The sequence below is a fragment of the Tripterygium wilfordii genome, chromosome 14 (assembly GCF_013401445.1).
Source record: "Tripterygium wilfordii isolate XIE 37 chromosome 14, ASM1340144v1, whole genome shotgun sequence".
NCBI classification, from domain to species: Eukaryota; Viridiplantae; Streptophyta; class Magnoliopsida; order Celastrales; family Celastraceae; genus Tripterygium; species Tripterygium wilfordii.
Genome location: NC_052245.1, coordinates 13,401,163 through 13,414,916, shown reverse-complemented (window position 1 = coordinate 13,414,916; position 13,754 = coordinate 13,401,163). Strand labels below are relative to the sequence as shown.

The following is a 13,754-nucleotide window of genomic DNA, read 5'->3' as shown; positions in this document are numbered from 1 at the left end:
CGATTTGTTGTCACAATAGATTACAGTAGCTTCCTCTTGTTTCTGTCCTACATCTTCCATCAGTTTCCTCAACCACAGAGCTTGATTTGAAGCTGAAGCTGCTGAGACATACTCAGCCTCAGCTGTTGACTGTGCCACAATATCTTGTTTCTTGGAGCTCCAGGAAAACACTCCTGAACCCAAAGAGAACAAATATCCAGAAGTGCTTTTTGAGTCATCACAGCTCCCTGCCCAGTCACTGTCTACATATCCCTCCAGAGCATTCCCTGCACTTTTCTCATACCAAATCCCATAATCAAATGTAGCTTTCAAATATCTCAAAACTCGTTTAGCTGCTCCAAGATGAACTTTGCTTGGTGCCTTCATAAATCTGGACAACAAGCTTGCACAGAACATCATATCAGGTCTTGAAGCAGTCAAATACAATAAACTACCAACCATGCTTCTGTACACAGAGGCATCAGCTGGTTCTTCACCATCTTCCAAGAACAGTTTTGTATTAACTGCCAAAGGAACAACCACACCATTACAACTTTCCATTTTAAACTTCTTAAGGACATCAAGGGCATACTTCCTTTGTGAAAGGAATATCCCATTTTCAGATTGACATATCTCCATGCCTAAGAAGTATGTCATTTCTCCCAAATCTGACATTTCAAACTCAGTCTTCATTTCATTTTTGAACTCCTGTACAGCAGTAGAACAACTTCCAGTGATGAAGAAATCATCCACATACAAAGATACAACTAGCTTCTGTTCTCCATCTCTTGTATACAAAGTTGGTTCATTACAACTCCTCCTAAAACCATGAACTAGGAGGTAACTGTCAATCCTGCTGTACCAGGCTCTAGGAGCCTGTTTCAGCCCATAAAGAGCTTTGTTTAATTTGTAAATCTTATCCTCCTTACCAGCAACAATGAACCCTTGAGGTTGCTCAACAAAGATCTCCTCCTCAACGAATCCATTTAAAAAAGCTGACTTGACATCCAGATGATAAACTTTCCACCCTTCCCTTGCTGCCAAAGCAATCAACAATTTGATAGTATCATGCCTTGCAACAGGGGAAAAAGTGTCCCCATAATCTACTCCAGGCAGTTGTGCATAACCTTTTACCACCAACCTAGCCTTAAATTTGTTCACAGAACCATCTGAATTTAGCTTGGTTCTATACACCCATTTAACACCAATAACATTCTGATTTTCAGGTCTGGTAGTAAGATGCCATGTAGAGTTCTTATTGATCATATCAATTTCCTCTCGCATTGCATTTTGCCATTCTACAACCTTGCTAGCTTCCTCATAACAAGAAGGCTCAGCAATCATCACATTGCAGCTCTCATATACTTCTGACAAGGGTCTGCTCTTTTTAAGAGATGCTTCATCAGTGGTGTCAACCACTGAACCATTTCCATTTACTGCTTGACTCACTTTAGAGCTGCTGGAAGCTTCCTGAGACAGCATAGAATTAACCACTATACTTTTATCCCAGTCCCAATATGCATTCTCATCTACAATCATATCCCTGCTTACCATAATTTTGTTATTTTGCAAATTGTACACCCTATATCCCTTGGCCTGTGCAGAATAACCCAGAAAAACTCCCATCTCTGCCTTTTCATCCAGTTTACTTCTCTTCACAGCCGGGATGTGAGTATAACAAATAGAACCAAAGACTTTCAAATGCTTGGCTGAAGGTTTAGAACCAAACCAGGCTTCAGTGGGTGTCCTCCCTTCCACAGACCTTGTAGGCAATCTGTTGAGAAGGTAGACAGCAGTGTAAACTGCCTCAGCCCAAAATGTCTTTGGTAATTTCTTCCCCATTAACATGCACCTTGCCATCTCCATTACTGTTCTATTTTTTCTTTTAGAAACTCCATTTTGCTCAGGGGAATAACTCACTGTAAGTTGGTGTGAAATTCCAGCATCTTCACAGAATTGATTAAAGTTGGAGGAGGTATACTCCTTCCCATTATCAGACCTTATAGTCTTTAGCTTCTTCCCACTCTGAGCTTCTACCAAAGTTTTGAACTTCTTAAACACACTAAAAACTTGTGACTTGCTGCTCAAGAAGTAAACCCATGTCATCCTTGTATAGTCATCAATAAAAAGTACAAAGTATCTATTTTGACTTAGAGACTCTGTATTCATAGGCCCACATACATCAGTATGAACCAGTTCAAGTTTTTCAGATGCCCTCCAAGAAGAACTAGAGGGAAATGATTTCCTATGAAGCTTCCCTAGTTGACATGCTTCACAAACGGTTTCACATTCACTCACATCAGTCAAGTCCCTTACAAGTTCTTTATCCTTTGCCAACTTTAATCCTCTCAGGTTAAAGTGGCCATACCTCTTATGCCAAAGCCAGGTATCATCCACCTTAGCTGCATAAGTTGTATGAACTGTAGGTGTGCAATTCAATGGAAAGCTATTACTAGACATCTCAACCATAGCAATTTCAACTCCATCAGCATTCACAATTGTGCAACAATAATCTTTGAACAACAAGGAGTAGCCCTTCTTCAACATTTGAGCAACACTTAAAAGATTCTTATGTAATTGAGGAATGTACAGAACATCAATGATATGTTTCATACCTCTCTTTGTGTTAATAGCAACAACTCCTCTTCCCTCAGCTTCAACTATCTCACCATTACCAAGCTTCACCTTGGTCTTTACTGACTTGTCCAATGATGCAAATAGTCCAATGTCTTTGGCCATATGACTTGTACAACCACTGTCAATGAGCCAAACATTGGATGAGTATGTTTCAGTAGAATGTTGAGCCATAAATAGATGATCATGTTGTTTCTTTTGCTCATCTGTGTAGTTTACTTGCTGCTGAGTGGTTGGCTTGGCAGAAGTCTGTTGTTTCTGTTTACAAAATCTCTCTATATGCCCCACTTTCTTACAATGCCAACACTGTACCTGAGGTTTACCCTTGTACCTGCAATCCTTTTCAAGATGATTTGTTCTGCTACACACACCACAGGGAGGAAATGTACCCTTTTTAGTGGCCTGACTTGAACCCTCAACTGCTTTTTCCCTTCCTGCCTTCTCATGAACAGGTTTCTTGCCTTCCTTAGAAGAAGACCCTGATTTCCAACCTTTATGATTAACCTGAAATGCTCCTTCAGTAACATCATCACTTCTCATACTCGCTCTTTGCTCTTGTGCCTGCAGCTTGCTACAAAGCTCTGAAACCGAGAGAGTTTTGAGGTCACAAGATTCCTCTATTGCTGAAACTTTGGCCTCAAATCTTTCTGGTAAACTTATCAGCACCTTCTCAACCACCTTCGAATCTGACAAATCCTCTCCATATAACCTCATTTTGTTCACTAGCCCAACCAGCTTATCTGAATAGTCTTTTATAGTATCACCTTCTTTCATTCTCTGCAGCTCAAACTCCCTCTTAAGTGTTAAGAGCTTCACTGATCTTACTCTTTCACTTCCTAGGAACTCCTCCTTGAGTTTATTCCAGGCCTGCTGTGCAGTTTTTAAACCAACAATCCGTGAAAAGATCACCTCTGAAATTGCTGCATGAATGAAGGAAAGGGCTTTGAAATTTTTGGTGTGAGCATCCTTGTACTGCTTGATCTGCTGAACTGTAGACTCATCTGTAACTTCAGTGGGAACATAGCCTTGTTCTACTGTCCCCCATAGATCATGAGCATTAAGGAGAGCTTCCATTCTCACTGACCAAAAATCATACCCTTCACCAGAAAATACAGGAGGAGTAGGTAAACCAGATGTTCCAGCCATACTTGTCTTTCACTGGTCCCTTCAAGATCCTTCAGGGGCTCCGATACCACTGTCAATTATGGACTTCTATGCTTTGAGTTAGAAGCAAAAGAAAAGTCCTAAGAACAAACATCAACATCCACCATAAACAGATCTATTTCATTACAGTCTGTCTTACATGATATTTATACAACCAAAAGTCCTTACGCCTCTATTTTAGACTATATTACAGCCACATAAAGTAACCACAGTAAATTAACCTTGGTCAAGGTTGTAAACCGACATTGACCAAGCTAGACTTAATAACACTAACACAGTTACCAAAAATAGACATAATAACTTGTACCACAACAACCATGCAAACCAAACTAAACCAGCCACCAGGAATAAACCTTACAGGCTCTAACAATATTGTACTTTCAACCAATAAGTCAGGAGTGGAAACATATATTTAGCCTTAGGGAATTCTTTTTATGTATTTTTTTTCAATGTCACTACTACGCTAATGCATTAAGATATTGATTGTTAAAGTGAGAAGCTTTATTGATACATTTGATTGGTTCTTTTTTTCAGGTTTTAATTGTTGGTACATTCCTGGGAAGCAAGAAGCTTTCAAACGGAACTAAGCAAGAAGCTATGGCTGAGAGGAAGCATAGACGGTTAGGCGAAATGGCTTGGACTCTTCTTCATGCTGCCCATCTACCTTTTTCTTTTTGGTCTTTTGCTTTTCAAACTGCCTCCTATTTGATAAATTGCCTTCCTTTATCTGTTACCGCTCCTAGCACTCCATTTCAGCTTCTTTTCAATCAATCCCCTAACTATCTTAAACTAAGAGTCTTTGGATGCAAATGCTTCCCTTGGTTGAAGCCCTATACCAATCATAAACTAGAGCCACGTTCCAAAAGCTGTATTTTTGTAGGATATTCTACCTCTCAGAGCTCATACAAGTGTCTAGATCCTACTACCAATAGAGTGTACCTCTCCAGGCATGTCATATTCCATGAAACAGTTTTCCCCTCTTATCAAGTCCCTTCTACTTCCTTCTCAGATTCTCCTTCTAATACCTCTACTCCCAATCTCTTTGTTCTTACTAACCCTCCCACTCCCGATTCATGCTTTTCACATTTAAATTCTCCTAATCTCAATGCTCCCACACCTGTCCCTACCACTACTGATGATCCACCTCCCTCCTTCTCCCACTTCTCCTACACCTATCCGTTCTCATCGTATGACCACTAGGTTTATGAACCAGATTTTTAAACCGAAAACTGCTCATCATGCTACTCTTCATCCTTTACCTACTACTATTGAACCACGTATTGTTAAGTCTGCTCTTTCCCAATCTCAGAGGAAAGCAGCTATGGCCACTGAATTTGAAGCTCTCCAGCATCATAAGACATGGACTCTGGTTCCGCCTTCATCAAATATCAAACCCATTGGTTCGTTCTAAGTGGGTCTTCCGCATGAAACGTCACCGCGATGGTTCCATCGCTCGCTACATAGCTCGTCTTGTAGCACAAGGTTTTGCACAAAGGCCTGGTCTAGACTACACTAAGACCTTCAGTCCGGTTGTCTAGCCTGTGACAATTTGAACTGTTCTTTCCATTGCCATTACTCTGAACTGGTCTATAAAGCATCTTGATATTAACAATGCATTTCTTAATAGTCCCTTGCAGGAAACTGTCTATATGCATCAACCGAAGGGATTTGAAGACACTGAGCATCCTAACTATCTTTGTCAATTGAAGAAGTCAATTTACGGGCTCAAACAAGCCCCGCGTGCGTGGTATCATGCCTTGCGTTCCTATTTGGTGAACCTGGGTTTTGTTAACTCATTGGCTGATGCCTCTCTTTTTATTCTTAAAGAAAATACTGATTTAATGTATATTCTTGTATGTGTTGATGATTTTATCCTCACTTCTTCCAGTTCTGCTTTGTTACGCAGGGTAACTACTGCCCTGGCCAAACAATTTTCCTTAAAGGACCTTGGAGATCTCTCATACTTCTTGGGTGTTGAAGTTATTCCTACTGAGCATGGCCTATTTCTTTCCCAGCATAAGTATATTTGTGATCTGCTTGATCAGGCTGACATGGCAGGAGCTAAAATTATCAATACTCCTCTCCCAGCTCACTTCTTTACACATTCTGGCGATGGTGTCCCCTTGGCTGATCCTACCCAATATCGTCAGGCTTTAGGCAGCTTACAATATTTGAGTATCACACGTCCAGACATCTCCTTTGCCATCAATAAACTTGCTTAATTCATGAGTGCCCCTACTGAAGTCCACTGGTCTCTTGTAAAGCGAGTTTTGCGTTATCTCAAGGGCACTATCACTCTCGGTATTACTATCTCCAGATCTCCTAACTTCAACTTGCATGCCTATTCTGACTCTACTATCACTCGCTCTCCTGGTTTCAACTTGGAAGCCTATTTTTGATTCTGACTGGGCTGGCAATCCCGATGATTGATCCTCTACCTCTGCCTATCTTGTCTTTCTTGGCTCCAATCTCGTCTCGTGGCGATCTCAGAAGCAGCACGCCATTACCCGTTCCTCCACTGAGGAAGAGTATCGTTCTCTTGCGTCTACTGCTTCTGAGGTAATTTGGCTCAAACATCTTGTTCAAGAACTACAATGGCCGGTATCTCAACCTCCTATAATTCATTGTGACAATCAAGGTGCCACACAGCTTAGTCATAATCCGGTTCTTCATTCTCGAATGAAGCATATCGCCGTAGACATTCATTTTGTTCGTTCTTTCGCCAACAATGGTTCTCTTCAAGTTCAAAAGATCTCCACTGAAGATCAACTCGCAGATCTTTTAACGAAATCTCTCTCCCGTACTCGTTTTCACTCCCTACGTTCCAAGATTGGTGTTACTTCCAGTCCCTCCATCTTGAGGGGAGACAATGAAGCCTCCAAGACTCAGGCCCAAACCAAGCTAGCTACTGCAACTTAAACCAAGCTGTCTCTTAGGCCCAATGGCCCAGCTACTTTCAAACTCTGATCCGTATGCCTCAACGGAGATGTTGTCAGTTGTCGTAAGTTCTCTACTGTTAGACGTTTTCTAGCCGTTGTCTTCTTCAGCTTTATCCTTGTATATATCTATCTTGTAACCACTATATTGAATTAATGAAAATCATCTCTTCACATCTCTTTACCTTGGAGCCAAGATATCTGCAGGAACACCCACTGGACACACCAGCAAAGGTTTTTATTTCCCGACAATATATGATAATCTTCCCAATTTTATCAAGCTCTTGAATTTGGAAGATCTGGGGACCTTCACGGTGACGGCATACCATATATGGCGGGCTCGAAACAATAACCTTCATGGAAATAACCCTTTATCTCAGTAAGATGTTGTCCTCATGACACAACACCTGAAATCCTCCTTCATTGCAGCTTTTGAAGAACCAATACCAACAAACAAGCTGGCTCCCTCTACTTGGTCTATGCCTACTGAGGGCTGGGTTAAAGTGAATGTTGATGCCTCCTGGATTGATGATCGTTCAATGGCTGGGGATGGAGCAATCATCCGGAACAGTTATGGAGAAATCCTTGCCTCTGCTTTCAAGCCTCTCCGGCCAACTGCTTCTAGTCTAGAAGCGGAGGCAAAAGCTTTCCTTTTTGGCCTTCATTTGGTTATTCAGATGGGAATTGATTGGATGATTGTTGAAGGAGACTCAAGTTTGGTGGTTTCGGGCCTACAACTCAACTCTCAGATCTTGGCCCCTCATGGCCATATTTTCGAGGAGATTAAACGTCTGTCTAGATCTCAGGATTGTTGTTTTAATCATATTCGTAGGTCAGGCAATTTAGTTGCTGATGGTCTTGCCAAACTTGACCGTTTATCTAGTTCTTTGGTTTGCTTGCATGGGCATGTCCCTTCTCTTGTATTGGCCCTTCCACAGGGCAGATTTACTTTTGCCTTTGAGCTAGTAAAATTGGCCTCTCACTCTCAAAAAAAAAAGAAGAAGGATTGGAAGTCGTGAAGGATATGTAGATTGAGCCAGATGAGGTTGTTTGGGGTGTAAGATCTACGGTCGCACAGATTTGGCAGAACTCAAGAAACTGATTGAAATTGATCCAAATAATGGTGGTTATGGTATAATGTTGGCAAATTTATATGGAGAACTAGGGAAATGTGATGGAGTTCACAAGTTGAGGGAGATGTAAAAGGAGCAGAATGCTTAGAAGACTCCAGGTTGCAGTTGGATCGAGGTCGATAATCAAGTTTATCAATTCCATTGTGTTGACAAATCGCATCCCAAAACAGAGGGAGATATACAAGATCCTGTAACTTTTCTTTAGTTCATTTTAGCATGAAGCTGTTGGCTGAATGGGAGAAATAATTTCATTTTTAAAACTCAACCTGCTAATTAAAAAACTTGTGAAATTTGGTTAATTTCAAGTTATCACACTTTTAATGTCCATTGTTTAAGAATTAAGTTTCTGCATGTAAACTTCAATAAAAATTGTCCCAAATTAAGTGGCCAATTTTGTTGATTTGTTATGTCTTGTGAGCCTCCGGTCTGTTGCAATGGCATTAGGCCCGAAAAAAATGCAAATTCAGGCCTCAGGAGGCATCACGCACGCCCAAACTGAGTACCCTGCAAGGGTCATGCTCTAAGTTCAAACTATTTGTTGGGTCTCAACTCTCACCTCAGTCTCTTTATTCTTCCCTTCTGGCCCTTCTCTCCCACAAAAACAGGTAATAACTTTCTTTTCAAAAAAAAAAAAAGGGTTGGGTTGTGTTATTGTTATAACGAACATGCTTCACTATTTATTAAAGCGTAATTTTGTTTTAACTTATAAGAATAATGCTTTTTTTTTATTGGAAATTCTGCTTGTAAAAAACTTAAAAATTCTAATATCCAAAACGGATTACCTAGGAAAGTGTATTTGTCGACCTATGGACATCTTTTGCGTGCTGGAGCATACATTACTATTATTAACTTATGAGACACGCAGGTTTTTTGAAAAATGTTTAGTATATTTCTCCAGAAAAAAATGCTTAGTATATTTGAATTACCAACAAAAGGTCAATCCCCAATAAAGAATACTTTTTCTCCTAATATTTTTTTTTTGTCCTGTTAAACTTTTTTTTGTTTTGTCCTATTATTTTTGATTTTTTTTTAAAAAAAAATTACAAAGGTTTAACATGTATTAGTGCTACCTGTACATTCAGAGGAGTACGAACAACAGACAGACTGAGGAGAGATTAGCTAGGGTTTCAGCCGGCTCCTTCACGGACACGTGGCCTTTACACCAAGAGTCCAGCATTTCGTCTCCTTTGATTTTTGGTCTCTGCACAATCGGTGCTCTTCCTCGTTCTACTTCGATCATCAGGTTTTCCTCCTGATACTTCTCAAGCTTCTTCACTCTGCCTCTCTTTCTTTTTCTGTAGTTGTTATAATACGAATGTCTGTTGTTTTTTCTTTTTTTTGCAGAGCTGACAGGGGTTGCGTCTTCTTCAAGTTCAAGTGGTTCTTTCTTTGTGTGACGATTTTCAGGTTTTCTTCATACTATCGTTCTCCTTATCTCTGGTTTCATCTATTTTTTCCCTTATTGTTTTTTTAGGTATTTGTTGCTTCTTTGTTTCGTGCTGTAAGCTTGTTTCCACTTTATTTTCCCTGGAAATCTTGCTGCTCTTTTTTTTTTTTTTTTTTTTGTTTTACCTGAAATTTTCTCTCTGTGTACTTCTATTCCGTTGCATCTTTTTTCTTTATCATTGATTTTCTTTGGAATTCCCATATAAACTTTCAAACCAAGATTTACGATGGCTTCGTTTGACCCATGCACCTGAGAATTGGCGAGACTACCAAAAATCCAACCGTTGAAAGGCATGGCGGAGATCCATAGTATCGCCAATTCTCAGGTGGGTTAATCTTTGGGCTTGCCTTCTTCACCATGTAATGGGCCTCAATAGTTTTAAGTTAGTCTTGGGCTTTTCTCTGTTTGGGTTTAAGTGAATTGTTCTTATCAAGGTTTGGGCCTGTCATTATATGGTTTTGTTGTATCTAAGTGTTAATTGCTGAATTGTTCTTATCAAGGTTTGGGCCTGTCATTATATGTTTTTGTTGTATACTATCTAAGTGTTAATTGCTGAATTGTTCTTATCAAGGTTTGGGCCTGTCATGTATATGTTCTTGTTGTATCTAAGTGTTAATTGCTGCCCATGGATTTAATTAAATGCATCTTAGGCCCAAGTAGTCATATTTGCTTCGGGCTTCATTGATGGACTAATGGGAATGATTTGTTTCCTTAATTGCTTGGGATACAAATTAAATTTGGTTTAAAATCTCAGAATAAAATGCTTGCCATGTTGTCAATTTCGTATATTATTGTTCTCAAGTGCTAATTTACAATGTTCTCATATTATTTGTGTTCATGTGGTATGTGTCTAGCTATGGATATCGATGACGATGTGCGTGAGTTTCCAATCCATAGCGATATTCCAAGTGTATATGAAGCATTTGGTATTCATAACTTGGAGCATTATCCATGTTCTACATTGGATTTGGGGAAGAAGGAAACAGCTGTAAACGTGATGAGACTGAAACTAATGTCAAATGTGGGGAAAGTAGGACTTCCAATAAAAGGGAGACCATTTTACCTCAGAGACAACAAACAATTTTCTATTGTTTTGTTACAACCCACTGGTGAGAAGTTGTCAGAATTCTTGAAGCACAAAAACAACTACTTAAGGCTTTTCGATTTTCCTACTATTGGAGAGGCAAATACCACTGGATATAGATTGTCTACTTTTTTCAAGAAATTAATATGGTAAGTGTTACTATAATTTTGGTTTATCTTTTTTGATTCCTAAATTTGTTAAAGTGTGTAATAAAAATATTTTTTTTTTCTTGAAGGAATGTATGTAGGTTCATCTTGAAAGTGGATGAATGTAAGTTACACTGCAAGCTTGATTTGGAAAATGTTTATGTATTTGAGACAAATGGTGGCAGCGCCATTCTTCAGGTCACCTCAATTGGTATGTGTAATCGGATGATGGGCCATTCTCTCAGTGGGGAAATGTGGCAGACTTTGTAGAGCTCATTGCTGACCATTATAACCAAGAGACACAAAGCTTGGTCTATGACAGCGTGCAAGATCGTGAATTCATGCATATTTTAGATGTTCTTCGATCTCATCCCAACCGAGGGTAAAATTGTGTTATTAATATTTGATTTGATACATTAATTAGTTTATTGTAATATGCATGTATTGTTTTCACAGGGTTATTGTAGATAAGCTATTAAATTCATCCTTCTTTTGGGATGATACGGAGAAAATAATATTTTTCAAGAATATGAGAGATTATTATGCTTATCGTAAAACGGAATTGCTAAAGGGGTCAAAGAGTACGTTAATGAAGTTTAAGAACTGGAATTGGGTGAAGCAGCTTGATTCTGTGGCTGAATTGGCAACGTGGAAGACAATATGTGATGGTAACAGTGAAGGGAAAAAAAAAACAGTGAAGAAAAAAACCTCCTGCGGAGCACCTTATCCTCGAGGTCAAACAGTTCTAATGAAAGATTGTGTAGCTGTGTCATATTTGTGGGCAATTCGTTTGCCCATTTTCATGGAGATAAAGAGGCAAGTTAAAAACATTTGTTATTTGTTCTATATTCTTTCACTCTTTACTCCTTATTTTCGTGTTTTTTTCCTTGCAGACTCAGGCACGAATGCAGGCACAAAGTCGGGCACAGAGTTATGCTGCATTTCCTCGCTCTGACATCGATCTACTCAACGCATACCAATATGCCATGCCAGAGCTCTTTGCGGCCATCGATGATCTCCTCTGGAAAATACAGCTGATAAGGTGAAGATATGCTTTAGGGTAAGAGTACTGAATTTGTTTCCCTTGTTTGAATATTTAAATATGATTTATTTAATAAACTGAGCTTGAAAATAGATGAGCTAGACCCGCTTATATCTGCAAATAGATTGCATTTGTGTTTATAAACTAACTCGTATATATCGGAATGCTCACAACAAATTGGGACGTTTATTTTATTTCATTTTATTCTACTACGTGAGCATGTGCTAGCTGTTGCTGCAAAACGAATCACAGGTGGGGTTGCCCTCCAAGAAAATTTCCATGGAAATACTCAAGCAAAGAGACTTGCCATCTGCTTGAGGGAAAAGTGGAGGTCTACCCTGGTGTTTGATATGACTGTATTGAAATTTAGGCATTTACTCCCATATGTATGAACCAATGTTGTAGTTATGCTTGTGAGTAGTTTAACTAGTTGTTTTCTGGAACGTTTATGAACTTTCTTTAAAAAAAAAAAGGAATTGCAAAGTTTGCATTGGTTGGTATAATAGTCTGGAACTTATTGTTCTTTGATACTGTTTCCTGAATTCCACAGTAGCTATTAATGCTAGACAACATTCTAAAGTGGCTTGGAAGTTACACAATTCAGGTAACCTGTTCCTAACCATATTAGGTAATGGAGTAGTAGTTTACTTTATCTGACAAATGGCTTGGATTGTGGTATGCTTTATTAAGAGTAATGGACAATGTAAGTTGAGAAAATGCTGTGAGAGTGAATGAAATTGGTTAATAAATGTATATGAGAGTGAATGAACTGTTTACCACGGGCAAGTTGCGCATATCCTGGAAGTGACCACTACTTAGTCATTGGCTCACTAAACTCTGTTGCATATTTTTTGTTATTAGACGTTTCCTTCATTTCCTTTTTTCTACACTTACAAAAAGCTTTTTGTGTTCCTGAATTGGTGACCCAGCTAGTAATTCAAAAGATTTTTTACGTAGGTTTTTATTTTGGTAACTGGTTTCTTCAATCGTAAAGTTTTGTGGCTAAGTTTATTTTTGTAATTGTCTTGTAGAAGTTGTTTTGTAAGTTTAATTTGCAGTTCAGCCAGTTCTTTACGAATTAATAATTTAACTAGTTTTCAAGTGTGGCGTGCCTCATCCTTACCCTTTTTCTGTTTAAATAAGAAGTCTTTCTTGTATTTGGGTTTTGTTCTCAGTTTATGGACTTTTCCTCTGATTAGGTCAAAGTGGTATAATTAATTGAAGTTGTGAACATTTATTAAATGAGATCATCATCAACTGAAAAATTTTCCTTTCCATATTTGTTCCAACATCTTATTGTTTGTACTGTAAATATTTTCTTTTAATTTCTACCATGTTTGGGATGATAATATTTGCAACTGCTTCTCAATGTTTATTTTTCTCTTCTTTCTTTTTTTTCATCTTTTTTTTCTTACTTTGTGTTCCCCCATAAGAGATGACTGAGTTGCTTATCCACCAAGTTGCTAATCCTTACTATTTGATGTATGGAAATTGTAGCCACTGTGAATTTTTGTTGTAATCTGCAGGAAGAGATTAATGTCCACAAATTTTTCACTGGATATTCAAATGGTCTATTTTGACTTGAAAGATCGGGCTCAAATACTGAAATTGAAAGATTGGCCTCCTTCTGACCTATTTGAGGAAGTCTTTCTTCGTCATGATGCTGAGTTCAAATGCTGCTTACCTTTCAAGTAGTATACATATCCTAAAAGAGGTGTTTTAAATCTTGCGATTACATTACCTAAGAATCCTTTGAAGCCTGACATGGGGCCAAAGACGTATATTGCTTATGGAGTTGCTCAAGAGCTTGGGCGTGCAGATTCTCTGACTAAGTTTCACTGTGACGTGTCTGATGCGGTATGCTAGCCTTATGTTCCAATTGCAACTTGTCAGTTTGACTGTGGGCCTCCCGTGGTTTTGTAATTTGTGTGAAATGAATTTGATGATAGTTAGTGGATTGACAATGTATTCATTTCTTGTATTTCATGCATCCATGCTTACGCCACCCACACACCCCTTTCTTACATGATCTCAGCCTCAGCACCAGTGTGAAAATAGCTCACTTGTTGTACAGTGGTTGTTGGTTTAACTAGAATATTCTTGGATCACAGTACTGATTACCTGTGTATGTTTTCAGTGCTGCAATCTAGCCTCTTTGAATGTTCAGATGATAATACTGTTGTAATTTA

General features: G+C 38.8%; 1 protein-coding gene across 1 annotated transcript; it reads left to right on the top strand.

Annotated features, from left to right (window-relative positions):
- Window positions 1–10,149: 10,149 nt before the first annotated feature.
- Window positions 10,150–13,754, top strand: LOC120014280. The gene is made up of 6 exons (XM_038866195.1): window positions 10,150–10,526; window positions 10,613–10,721; window positions 10,769–10,905; window positions 10,980–11,339; window positions 11,417–11,583; window positions 13,092–13,754. The coding sequence occupies exons 1-5, from the start codon at window positions 10,150–10,152 to the stop codon at window positions 11,559–11,561; spliced, it is 1,128 nt and encodes a 375-aa protein (XP_038722123.1). The 3' UTR covers window positions 11,562–11,583; window positions 13,092–13,754.

Bases quoted from the DNA above. Each gene is read 5' to 3' on its own strand.
- LOC120014280 (XM_038866195.1), top strand. From the start codon at position 10,150: ATGGATATCGATGACGATGTGCGTGAGTTTCCAATCCATAGCGATATT. The intron at 10,722-10,768 runs GTCACCTCAATT...CCATTCTCTCAG, and splicing joins GTGGCAGCGCCATTCTTCAG to TGGGGAAATGTGGCAGACTT. The intron at 11,340-11,416 runs GCAAGTTAAAAA...TTTTCCTTGCAG, and splicing joins ATTTTCATGGAGATAAAGAG to ACTCAGGCACGAATGCAGGC.